General features: G+C 34.3%; 1 protein-coding gene across 2 annotated transcripts in view; it reads right to left on the bottom strand.

Moving 5' to 3' along the window:
- Positions 1 to 9,249: 9,249 nt before the first annotated feature.
- CCNC (cyclin C) overlaps positions 9,250 to 14,117 on the bottom strand; it is a 37,202-nt gene continuing 32,334 nt past the window's right edge. The window contains exons 9-11 of one of the 2 annotated variants that reach the window (XM_006865842.1): positions 13,905 to 13,984; positions 12,180 to 12,298; positions 9,250 to 9,384 (exon numbers count right to left, since the gene is read on the bottom strand). In XM_006865842.1, the coding sequence (XP_006865904.1) occupies positions 9,330 to 9,384; positions 12,180 to 12,298; positions 13,905 to 13,984 (254 nt within the window). In that variant the 3' untranslated portion in view covers positions 9,250 to 9,329. The remainder of the gene's footprint in view (positions 9,385 to 12,179; positions 12,299 to 13,904; positions 13,985 to 14,117) is intronic. The other variant, XM_006865841.1, reaches the window with a different exon arrangement.

The following is a 14,117-nucleotide window of genomic DNA, read 5'->3' as shown; positions in this document are numbered from 1 at the left end:
GCCTCTTCTGAATCCAGCTTGAACCTCTGGAAGTTCTCTGTCAATGTATGATTGTAGCCGTTTCTGTATTACCTTGAGCAAAACTTTACTCGCTTGAGACATCAGAGATTGTCCGATGATTTCCGCATTCTGTTGGGTCACCTCTCTTTGGATGCATATGAGGTCATTGAAAATACCCTGGCTTTAAGTCAGGCGCCTCACACTGAATTTCTCAAACTGACATCTTTGCTCTTCAACATTTTTAAAGAGGTCTTGTTGTTAAGTGCCATTCACTTGGTTCCGATCCATAGCAACCCTGTATAGGGTTTCCAAGGAGCGGTTGGTGAGCTTGAACCACCAACCTTGCAGTTCAAATAACTTTTTAGTCTGATGCGTTAATCCACAGTGCCACACCAGGACTCCTAAAGAGGTCTTGTTGTTGTTAAGTGCCATTGAGTCGGATCCGACCCATAGCAACCCTATACAAGGTTTCCGAAGAGCTACTGGTGAGCTTGAACCGCCGACCTTGCAGTCTGGCACATTAACCCACAGTGCCACACCAGGACTCCTAAAGAGGTTTTAGAGGCTATAAATTAGACTAACAGACTGACATTGATTGGCCTTACAAAAATCAAGAATGTAAGATCCAGAGAAGTGAGTGAAATTTGAACAGTGAAAATACATTAGCAGTCTAAAAGTTTATGGCAGTATCATTATAACCATGGCAGTGATATAATTTCCAATTAAAAAATGTAACATAATCTTTGGGGATAAAAATCAAAAGTGTTTGCATCTGTGGAAGACTAAGTGGAAATGGTAAGTTGAAAATTCTAATTTGATGGAAATGTTCATATTGACAGAAGTATTGGTACAAAGATGTTTGTGAACTCACTTAACACTTAAAATCCATCAGTTTCCTGTAATTATACTGCAGCTTAAAAATAATGAAAACAGAAAAAAACATGTGCTTTCTTCAGTCTGTGCCTCTTCAGGCCTGTTTTTAGTCTCTTTGATGTAAGTCATTCAGATCATATAAGGCCTAGAACATAACCACAAGGATCTGGCTTGTTCTAAATGAAGTGGCAAGCTATTGGAAAAGCTTGTATTGGAAGGAAGTATGAAGGGAGAAAAAACAACTCAGAGATAAAAAAAAAAGACTCGTACTAGCTCATCAAGAATGAGTTTTGATTATTTCAGAGCAAATAAAATGAGAATCCCTGTTAGGCTAGAGGTGATCCAGAAATTGGCCAACCCTTGAAACATTTAAAAGCCAGCTTTGGACCAACTAAATACTTGAATGGATTAAGGTAGTCTTGATACTCTAAGGGACTAGCATAAATAAATCCTCTCTAGAGAAAGATAGCATTATCTAGCTAGAGTAGGTGTGGGCAACAGTAAATTTGAAGCTTGTAGGCCAAAAATCCGTTACACTACTCAATTCTGCTGTTTTATAGAATATGTAGTGGTTATGAATCAGGCTGCAAACCTTAAGGACAGCCCTTCGAAACTACCAACTGTTCAGCAGGAGAAAGATAAGGCTTTTTACTCCCGTAAAGATTTACAGCCTTGGAACCCCTGTACAGGGTTGCTATGGGTCGGAACCGACTCCATGGCACATCATAATCACAATAGCCACATATGTAAATGAATGAGTATGTATGTATTCCAATAAAACTTTACTCTTCTCAACTTAGGTTTGAATTATCACTAATATATATTTTTCAACCATTTAAATGACTTTAAAAATAGTTTGCTATTGTTGCGAATATATACAGCAAAACACACCTAATTCAACTATGTTCACATGTACAATTCTGTGACACTGATTTCATTCTAATTGTGCAACCATTCTCACCTTCCTTTACTTAGTAGTTCCTGAAAATTGACTCACTGCCTCCAGGTTCCCTATTTAATCATTTGAGTTGCTGTGGTCAATTTGATCCCATATGAATAGATCTTAAGAGTGCAATGTTAAGGCATGCTTTCTCTACTAGTTAATCTAAACTACTGTTTGGTTCTAAAAAATATCAGGGGATATTTTTTCGTTTACAGTTTAAGGATTATTTCAGAGCAATAGTTACAGGGATTCACTCAGCTTTCAAGGTTCCAGAAAACTTGAATACCACAAGAATTTGACATTCTCTTATGCATCCCCCCTGCCCTGGCTTTTTGACCAGAATTCTGTTGACAGAATCTTTGATGAAAATGTTCAGTTATGGTGGTAGCTGGGCACCATTTTGTTCTAATTTTATGGCAAAGGAGACAGTTGTTCAAGGAGGCACTTGATTACAAATTCCGTTTCTTCCTTCTGTATCTGACTCTTCCTGTTGCTCGGGTGAACACTGGATAACTGTTGTACCTTGGATGACTGCTATGACAAACATTCTTAACTTAAAAGTCAGGAAAGAAAAAAAGGTGGCAGACCAGATTTGGTCCATATTCTGTAGTTTACAGACTCCCGAGCCACCAATTATTGCTACAATTTTTCATACATGTTCAGATTCTATCAGATATTATCAGAAATAACAGTAATAATTTAAACACAATTGATAAAATTGAAAATGAAAAATACTAGAGGTACATGTATTAACACGGATGAATCTTTACTATGTTGAGAGAAAATGCCAATTGCAAGAAACATACATAAACATATAGCTTAAAACACACAAAAGATACTTTTATTATTTAGACATGTTAAGTGTTACTGAGTCAGTTCTAAGGCACCGTGACGCTTTACAGGGTTTCTGAGGAGCAGCTGGTGGGTTTGAACTGCTGATCTTGTTGTGGTTACTAGTCTAGTACTTATCCTACAGCACCATATGTATGTATACTATGGGCCCTGGTGAGGCGCTGTAAGATAAGCACTGGACTCCTGTGTTAGCTGCAAGGTTAGTAGTTCAAACCTACCAGCTGTTCTTGGAAACCCTATACTGGTCACTTTGAGTTGAAACCAACTAGATAGAACACAACAAATACATAAGAGTATAAATGAGAATAATATCAAATTTATTTGATATTTGATAAAACTATCAGAATGATAGTTTTCTTTGGCAGAAAGGGGAGGTAAAACGGTTCTAAAAATATTGCTAACATTTTGTTTTGATAGATAAAAATCTTATATATATAAAAGGTCACTCTGTGGTGGCTTGTTACTTTTGATACTAAAAGCTATGCCACCAGTATTAAAAACCAGTGGGGTTACCCATGGTGGAGAGGTTTCAGCAGAGCTTCCAGACTGTGGAAGGAGAGGTAGGCCACTTCTGAATGGTTAGCCACTGAAAACCTTATGAATAGTAGCAGAGCAATGTCAGATATTGTGTTAGAAGCCAAGCCCCTCAAGTTGGAAGGAACTCAAAATATGACTGGGGATGAGCTGCCTCCTCAGAGTTGACCTTAATGATGTGCATGGAGCAAAGCTTTTGGAACCTTTAAGTGCTGATGGAGTACAATTCAAAATAAGAAACAAATGCAAATATCCATTTATAATCATAATGTAGAGTATACAAAGTATGAATCTAGAAAAACTGTAAGCTGTCAAAATAGTTATGGAGTATATAAAGATCAATATCCTAGGCATTAGTGAGGTGAAATGGACTTGTATTGGCTATTTTGGACAACTGTACGGTTTACTATATCAGAAACAACAAATAGAACAGAAATGGCGATGCATTTATCCTTAAAAAGAGCACCTGAAGATCTTTCTTGAAGTATAGTGCTGTCTGTGAAAGGATAATGTCATACGTCTCCAAAGAAGATTCTGGTGTGGCACTGTTGGTTAATGTGTCAGATTCCAAAGTTGTGTGAACTACAAGGTTGGTGGTTCAAGCTCACCAGCTGCTCCTTTGGGAACCTTATACAGGGGTGCTATGGGTTGGAATCGACTTGACGGCACTTAACAACAACAAAGATCAGTTAATACAACTATTAATAAAACATACAACTACTACTGAAGTCAATGATGGTTAAATGATACCAAATGAAGAATCCTATTAACTTTCTCAGTGTGAAATTGATCAAACATGAAATCAATATACATTGATAATTACTGGTAATTGGAATGTGAAAGTTGAAACCAAAAAAGTAAGATCAGTAGTTAGAAAATAATGGCCTTGGTCATAGAAACAATGCTGAGATTGCTTGATAAAATTTTTGAAGAACATTGACATATTCATTGAAAATACCATTTTTCAAATAGTATAAATGGAGACTATATACATGGACCTCATAGGATGGCCTACACAGGAAATGAAAATGATTACAGCAGTGGGAAAAGATGATGGCAAAGCTCAACATCTATCATCAGCTACAACACGGCCAGGGGCCGACTGTGGAATACAATTGCTCATATGTAAGTTCAGGCTGAAGCTGTTCCATTGAAGAAGGATGAGACTGTTCCTGTAAGATTTACAGCTTTGGAATCCATAGTGAGCAGTTCTACTCCGTCCTATAAGGTCACCATGAGCTGGAATTGACTGGATGGCACTGGGTATGTATGTGATGGTTGCTGTTAACTGCCATGGAATCAGGTCTGACTCATAGCGATACTGTACAGGGTGCCACACTATTATTATCCCTATTTGGATACACATACACAAGTCTGTACAAATATAATACCTTTCGATTTCTGATACATTATTTTTTAAAGACAGCTCTGACTTCATTGCACTTATACCTTTTTTGAATAAGCAATGGAATAATGAATTGGAGTAATTTATTTTGTATACTAGGTCAAACTAACTGTAAATTATTCTGAATTAGAAATTTGACAGTATCATGTATCTGAAACAGCAATAAATTGTACAACATAATTCTTAATAAAATTGTACACCGTAATTCTTAGTAAAACAATAATGAAATGCAAACAGAAAGCTTGCATTACACCAATGTTCAATGTAGCACTTTTCACAAAAGCCAAAATGTGCAAACAACCTAAACATTAAACAGATGAATTGATAAACAAATGTGATATATACATAAAATGAAAAATTACTCAGCCATAAAGAGAAATGAAGTCCTGATGCATGTTGCAACAAAGATAAATCTAGACATTATGGTGTATGAAATTAATCAGGGACAAAAGAACAAACACTATAATGATATTACTTATAAAGCAGCTATATAGAAAATGAAGACTGTTACTAGTGGTGGGAGGGAGGGAAGTTTTTGTTTAGGGAGCATTGAGTTTCTATTAATAGTGGTAGAAAGAATTTGGAAAAGGCTAGTAACAATGGTTGCATATGAAAAAAGGTAATCAATGTTAATAGATTTTTACATGTGAAATTTGTTCAATCAGCAAATTTTCTGGTATTTTTACCACTCACATACACACACAAACCATTATTGTGTGGTATTATTTAAAGATTGAAATATAGCATATGATTTAATACATCAATTACCAAGTGATTATTTCAGTCATGAAAGAATATTACTTTTACTTTCATAATACAAAGGTAAAATTTTAGAAATGAGAAAAGTCAGATTAAATTCTTAAATACATATGCATTCTACATCTTTTTCATAATGTAATAGAAGATGTCCAAGAAAAGTTGCAACAGGATAGCCTCAAGAGTTCTGAATTACTCAAAATATCTCGGGTTTCTTTCATTCACATCGTCTTTCTTACCTTCCTTGTAATCTCTTTTAAGTCTCTTGGATTCTCTGATAATACACTCTTTTTCTATCGTGTATGAGGTGGCTTCCAAAAGTTTGAAAAAAATGGAATAAACATAATTAAATTTTCCATGAACCCCTCATATATGTCACAGGAATACTGGATAGAGGTAGGATCTGCAGCTAATCTTTGAGAAATATTATATTATTAAAGACAAATGAAAACTTGAATGCTTATTTCACCAGAGTAAAAACTACTATCATAGAAAAGGACAGCAATTTATTAATGGAAAAATGTAATTTTGTCATCACTACTTTTATGTGGTACAAGTTTCTCTAGAAGTAAGGACAAGAAGGGAAAAGGAAAAAGGAGAGAAATTTTAAACAATTGCAGACTATGTATATCCAAGCAAGGATGATGGTTTTTACCTTATAGTGTTGTTTTGAAGATTGGATGGTATATATCAAGTATTTAATACAGTGCTGCTACTATTATTATTACTGTATGAATCACTACTACATGGTACCTGTTTACAAGTAGTTGATATGTGTGGCACTGTGGGCTATGTGTCAGACTACAAAGTCGTTTGAACTGCAAGGTTGGTGGTTCTAGCTTACAAACTGCTCCTTGGAAACCCTATACAGGATCGCTATGGGTGGGAATCGACTCAACAGCACTTAACAATAACAATAAATGTATATTAACATTAATGGATAAAAAAGGAAGGTGAAATTTCCAGCTAAACATCAAGAGCAGGAATGACAGATAGATTAAATGAAACTCTGAATACAGAACATAATCTGGCACATAAGTGCTCAATAAATGCTGTAATTATAAGCTTGGAAATAAAGAGGTAAACAGCAGAGAAATAATGAAAAGTTGAAAGTGATTGCCTCAGGGGAGCAGGATTGAGAGGTAAGGAGGATGGAGCAGAGGTCCATCCTCATGCTTTTCTTCATGATACCTTAAAGCAGCATTGTCCAATAGAATTATAAGGCAAGCTACTTAAGTGACATATTTTTACACTGAAAAAAGTAAAAATACAAAAACAAAACCCACAGTCAGGTGAAATTAATTTAATAATGTTTTATTTAATCCCATGTATCCAAAATATCATCACTTAAAACAAGTAATAGAAACAAATTATTAATGAGATACTTTACATTCTTTTGTTTTGTACTAAGTATTTGAAGTCCCATGTGCATTTTTACATCTATAGCACACCTTAATTCAGACTATCCACATTTCAAGTGCTCAATAGCCACAGGTAGCTTTGTGGCTTTCATACTGGAGAGTGCAGCCTTATGGTAATATTTGATTTTACAAAACAATACATATCATCCATGGCTGCCAAATCACAGAGACACGAGGCATTACGTGCCTCCTCATGAAAGACTACACCACTATTTATTACAGTAGTCTGACAAAAAGCCACCCCCAAAACCCTTAATCTGATCAAGTCTCTAGATTCAATTATAATTTACAGAAAATAGAAAAAGGTACACGTTAATACCTCAAGAATGCAATTAGCAAAATTTGATGATAGGAACCTCTTAATAGATAACCAAGTCAATTTCTTCCTAAATACATTGCAACAGGAATTAAAAAAAAAACAAAGGAAAAATCCATCTACTGAAAATATTTAAATAATATACCAATTAATTGCAACATGTGGCCCTCATTTAGACTCCCAACTGAAACTACTTAACAAAGTTTTATGGAATTGATAGAAAATCTGAAACTTTGAACACTGAATATTTGATATTAGGAAATCATTTTTACTAATTGTTTCAAGGTATAATAAAGTTTTTATTGTTTTTAAGAGCTATTGTGTTTTTAGGGCAACGTACTGAAATATTTATGGATGAAATGATGTCTAGGATCTACTTTAAGAGAATATGCAAGTAGAAAAAAAAAAGAATATGCAGATAGGATAAGTTGGTTGGGAGTTAGATGAAAAGACTGGCAATGTTGAATTAATTGACAATGAACTGATCATTATTGAAGCTGATACAGTACACGGAGACTCACTCAATTATTTTATCTACACTTGAATGTATTTAAATTTTCCACAATAAAAAGTTGGAAAGAAAACTACCAGGCACATGTATTAATTTTTTAAAACACAAAAAGTTTAAAAAAAATATAGGTAAACTGAAAGGAAAAATTAGCGTTGTCAATGATTGTGATATATGATCACTTTGTACTTCTAACTCATATCCAATCTTAATTCCTTCAGACCTGAGGAGAGCATTTCCCCCCTCCCTTTCTTATCCTGCTATAATCTCCCCCACTGCCATGAGTCAATTCAGATTCATAGCAACCCTATAGGACAAAGCAGACCTGCCCTATAGAGATTCCAACTATGTAATTTTAAAAGATGCAAACTGCCACGTCTTTGTCCTGCAGAACAGTTGGTCGGTTTGGTTTGAACTGCCAAGTTTTGGTTAGCAGCTGAATGTTTAAGCAATGCACCAGCAGGGCTCCTTGACAGACTATATTGAAGGCTTTAATTTAATACGTATCTAAAGGAAGGACTCTCAGAAAACAACCTAAGGCAGATCCAAAAGATAATCCAAGACACTAGTCAATATAGTTGGAGAACTTACTTTTATTCTTGGAGTTATATATTAGGAAGTCAACATCTAATAATCCATTTTCCACAACTGACTTATAAAAAATTTTAATCCTTGAAATTGTACATCAACATCCTATGACTCCAAATCTTAGTTATCCCTCTCCTTCAATTCTGAAGAAAAGTCCTACAGACAGCACCATTCCACTGACATAGATAGCAGTTAGCATGATTTCCAATACTCATATCAAAAGTAAGACTAGCCAGTATCAAACTGGCCTGAAACCTGATTGTGTTCCTGCCTCAGGATACCTGTAGTAAATTTGTAAATCCACACTAAAACACACAAAAAAACTAGGTGTATGTATGTCTCATAAATTTTTTTTCACAGTAAAGTTTTATCCAATTACATTTTAAACGACTGATTATATGTGAATCAAATAACTTCATGTAGGATCTTTTATTATTATTTTTTTAAGTTTGCCCAGCATTTCAGAATGGTTATAGACTATAACTTTTAAAATGTCAAAGTATGCTATCTATACATATTGCACTTTTCTGCTAGGCTGGGCTAGTATCTTCCCTGGCAAGATACCAAAACTACTGAATAAAATACCCTTTTAAATCAATAGGTACTTGATTAATTTCCCTGAAATTATCAACATCGTTACCAAAATCTTCCAGGATTTTGTAAGATTTGATTCCTAAAATATAGCTTTAAAAGTTTAACTAAGGAGGAACACAGCCCTCATATGTTTGACCTTGTTTTGGTCCATCAATGACCAAGAGAATTTCAAGAAAATTATACTTCATATGTTTCCTGACTTAACAAAAAGCTAAAAGTCCAAATAAAAAAAAATTATATTAATTATTCAAATTAAAAATTATACTAATCAAAATCTATAAATCTTGATATGTCTATGTATGTCTCTGTCTGTAGGTCCCTTAGAACCTTTCCAAAGTTTTATAATCAAGAGGTTTTAATTAATTATGTACTAGACTCAAACCAGGTAAGGAAAATAATTTTGCAAAAATAAAATCACTTCCCAGTGTGCTTGACAGAAACAAGCTATTCATTTTCATTTGTGTTCCACTGAAGACATTACTGAAATCTGTCCAATGGTCTATTTCCAAGTGGTCCATTATGGAATTCTTCGGAATGTTTTAAGATTGGCTGTAGCTAGAGTTCTGACTTCCATTTGGACCCTGCTCTCCTTCACTGTTAAAGTGGGGAAGAAAGAGATTTTGTACCAATTAAAAGATTCAATTTCAGCAGCCTGACAAACCTACTAAAGATACACAGTCAGTGACAATTCTATAAAACAAAAACATTCTTGACTGTAAGACACAAAGGTGGAAAAATTAAAATCCAGAAGAGTACCATTTGGTTTTATGTTTTTATTTTTATGCAGCTTTGTGCCTTCACACATAACAAGTATTCTTGAAGTTAGTGTTCATGTACACTCAAAAAATTTAAAGTAGGCCATGGGAATTCATTGCCATTACAGGTACCACTCAACATACAGATTAGTACTTCTTCTCAAGAAATTTCCTATAAAATTAAATTCTACACGTAAAATTCTATTCCTATTGACTAATTATAAAACTCAAAAAGTATTCTTCCAGAAAAATTACTGTCCAGAGGCACAATAAAATCACGTAAACACAGCAAACTTTACAAGTCAGAAATAAATATTCCAAGTAATTTCCTGGGAAATATTGAATATGTAAAATAAAAATAACTAAAATTGAGAATACCAATAACTGTGGCAATAGGATTATTGTCTTATCCTGTCCATCATCATCTTGCAGTTTCAGGCCCTGCCACTAGTGGAGAATCACTCAGGGAATTTCTGCAAAAAATGCATTCAAAGGTAGCTGTTTGAATGACTGCCTTAAACAGCTCCTTGTACAAGTTAATAATTTTTTCAAAAATTTAACATTATCAATAACAATTTACAAATCTATCTTAATGTTATATAATGTAGGCATATGGCTATTTTTCTCGATAAATACTTAAGCTGGGTAGCATTTCGTTACTTCCCTTCTATAGCTTGACTTTCCCTCCATTGTGTTAATTTCTTAAGTAAAGGCCTGTAGAGAACCCTTTAACAGCTGGGCTCCATGAACTTTTAAGAAATTAAGGTCTTTATTAAGAACTTCAGCATGTTTCTGAATTTGCAGAACAATTTGGGAAAAAACAGGACTGACAGTTTTCGATATTCAAATTAGTAATCCTTGATAACAGTTGTATAAATATAAATTTTAAGCCTTTGTATTATTTTTCTGTAGGTATTCATTACATATGCCCCCCAGATGACATTAAGTATAAGCAAGATCAAGGCAGTCACATTTTCATGGAAATGTAGCAGAGCCCTTGATATTTCTAATATACCTGTGGAAAGCTTCATGAATACATACATGTGATAAGATTTATAAATACACCCATGTATTCATCTATAAAATACAGAATATAATTAAAAGTTTTAGATAATACCTTTAACCTTTAATGACCCAAATGATTTTAAATTAAAAGTCATTTATAATTATATTCAAAGGAATCTGGCCACTAAAACAAACTATATTATATTTTATCATCACAGTATAACTTGCAAGTCACCTAAACTCTAAAACTGAAGTTGTTAAAAAAACAACAACCCAAAAAACAAAATCAAAGATAATGTCTGAAGCTATATAGTAAATGCCAAATATGGATGAAGATTATGACATGTATTCTATTGCAAGATAATGTTAAATTATAGCCAGTACGCTAAGTACTTGGTAAAAGAACTTGGTAAACTAGATAGCAGATAGATGAAGAGCAGATTTCTTAAAGGACCTTAAGACTCACATACTGAAAATATTTCTGAATTTATGAACATTTCATTTAGGTTTTTATAATGTTATTTTCACACGCAATTTTTCATTAAACCAATCCTTAATAGTCTTTCTTAGTGCCCCTTCATGCCCTACTATGAATTATACCAATAATCATCTTCAGCCTTGTCCATGAAATCTTTAACAATAGTTGGTATGTAAAATGTACATTAAAACTTTATCTGTGGATTAAAAGCCCTTGAAATCATTCACTGCATTTTCTGAGAACTTTCTTACCATTTACTTAGATGGAAAATTTCTTATCATTTACTTAGATGGAAAGCAATATTAAATTTTCAATATTGACCAAAGTCAAAATCAAGATCTTAATCCATTACATTATTAGTGGACGTGGGGCACATGACATATACATATATACATATTGTACTTTATACACTATGGTTTTTGTCAGAGTTTAGTATAAAACCATTCATCAACGAGCTTCTTCATTTATAGAATCATCAACTTCCTAACGAAGTGAACGGCTGACGCTACCTCTCCTATTTTCACAGCATGCACAGAAAAATATCATCTAATTCTTGAACTAATTTTTCAAGGGTTCAACTTTGCAATTTGTTACTTCATGAAAATGTTTGTTCAAGTTCCTGGTTCTTTTTAACAGGTATCACATAGTTCCAATCAGCTCAATTATCTAAAATTTTGAAAACTGAATGAAATTTATAAAAACAGGATAATAGGCAGTAGCAGAAAAGAAAATGGCATAGAGTCAAACTGATAAAAATTATTTCTTTTAAAATATGCCCACCTATGTTTATTATACCATTATTCACAATACTTCATTAATTCTTTCCCCCTGAATATCAAAAACATGCCTAATAATTGTTCTGCTTAAATTTTACACACTATTGTTGTCATATGTTGAGGGATACCTGTAATAGACCTGCTATTATGTCATTAAGAAAATTTACTAAATAGATGATCATGTACATTCTTAATGAAATACTCTCAACTTATCAAGTCACAAATAAACAAAAAAATACAACTTGCATGTATTATGAAGTTCTGGAAGAAATTTTAAGGAAAAGATACAGCACAACATCATCTAAGAAAAAAATAGAATAATATACAATGAAATACATAATTAGAGGAAATCAATCAGCAAAGTCAACAAAGTACCTGTTTGGAGGTGGTTTTGGTTTGGGCATCTTACTGAGGATACTTGCCATCTCTTTTCTCTCATCAAAATTCTTCCACTGCTCATATAGTTTTAAAATAACCCTGATTATTTCCAAAATCTAGGTGGAAATATTTGAAAAGTCTTCAGTAGCAATAATAATGAACATGTAGTGTATAAAGAACACATAGCGCATATTAACCATTCCTCAGGAAACAGCAAAAAAATGGATGGAACCTCTGGTCTTTAAGTACTCAAGTTAGATTAGAAAATCCTAATTAATTTGAAAGCAGTATTTCCACTATACTGCTGTTTAAGCCCTTTCATCCTGGTCTCTTAGCTTTTAACACATAAGCCCTGTCCATCCCCCCATCCATCTCTACAGTTGGTTTCCTTTAATCTACCTAAACAAAATGACTGTATCTCAAAAACCATTCTGACCATATTACAGAAAACCACCACCACTTGTCTGTCAGGAAACTAATGTGATACTAGGAATAGAGGTCCTACTCAAGGAGTATGCCACTATAGAGGACATGCCTCTCATTCCAACTGTTTCAAATAATTCAATGGGAGGGACTGCACAAGACATAGTTAACTATTACACATGAGTTAAAGTGCTCAAAAACTGGCAGCTATAAATAGATTACATAAAGTTTCCAAATGACTCTTTTATCTCTACTTGAATATCGTTTACCTTGGACTAGTTCTAATGTCATTAAGATTTCAGCAGAAAAGGTGAAAAAAAAAAAAAAAAGGACAAAAACCACTTTACTAGGAGATAGGTTGTGCTACAGGGCCTGGGTAGTGTAGAGGATTATGAGTTGGGCTGCTGACCGCAAAGTCAGTAGTTAGAATCTACTAGGCTCTCCGAGAGAGAGACAGAGAGAGCTTTCTGCGCCTATAAAAATTTAAAGCCTCAGAAACCAAACACAGGATTGCTATGACTCTGAAATGACTTGATGGCACACAACCACCACTATCAGGTAGCTTTAGAGGTGCTTGTAGGATAAGCTAACCGCAAGGCTGACAGTTCAAACCCACTAGCTGCTCCGTGGAAACCCTATACAATGTTGCTATGAGTTGTAACTGGTGTGGCGGTACTTAAAAACAATGTTGTTGTTAAGTGCAGTGGAGCTGATTCCGACCCATAGCAACCCTGTGTAGGGTTTCTGAGGAGGAGCTGGTGAGCTTGAACCACTGACCTTGGAGTTTAAATGGCTTCGCAGTCAGGCGCATTAATCCACAATGCTACACCAGGACTCCTAACAACAGATAGCTTTATTTTAGGACATCATGCTTGGCAGAACAGAGGGTCATTGGAAAAGAGGAAGACCCTCATTGAGATGGACTGACACAGTGACTGCAACAATGGACTCAAACATGACAACAACTGCGAAGATGGTGCAGGTCCAGGCAGTGTTTCCTTTCATTCTACAGAGGGCTGCTATGAGTTGGAACCAATTTGGTTTACCAACAATGTAGCTTTAAAAACAATCCTGCAAGTTAAGAGACTATTTTGCAGCCAATCAAACCAAAGATTTACCATCCTCTTTAAGTAAACAAAAGCAATATATACTCAACATCAACTTTTCCTGTCAAGCACCTGTTTCTTAATATTTGTTAACCACGATCTCATTAGCCTGGTGCACATAATAAAAATTTTGGTCCATGATAATAAATATGATGTCAGTGGTAAAATGTTCAAGTCTATATTTAAAGAATACCTTCTCCATGTCAACAGAAAGCTCAGCAAACCACTGTCTGGCATCTTTCTGCTGCACAACACAGGCAACATGTAGGCAAGCTGTAAAGAAAATGATAAAAACTGTCGATGTTTAATTGCAAAAAAGGAATATATAGACTGAGAACTAAAATTAAGATCTTTATGTATAATTTTCACATTATTTTTCTAGTATTCTTAAAAAAAAAAAAAAAAA

The sequence above is a fragment of the Chrysochloris asiatica genome, unplaced genomic scaffold, assembly GCF_000296735.1.
Source record: "Chrysochloris asiatica unplaced genomic scaffold, ChrAsi1.0 scaffold00084, whole genome shotgun sequence".
In the NCBI taxonomy this organism is placed as follows: domain Eukaryota; kingdom Metazoa; phylum Chordata; class Mammalia; order Afrosoricida; family Chrysochloridae; genus Chrysochloris; species Chrysochloris asiatica.
Note: the sequence above shows the minus strand (reverse complement) of the source record. Positions and strands in the feature narration are given on the sequence as shown.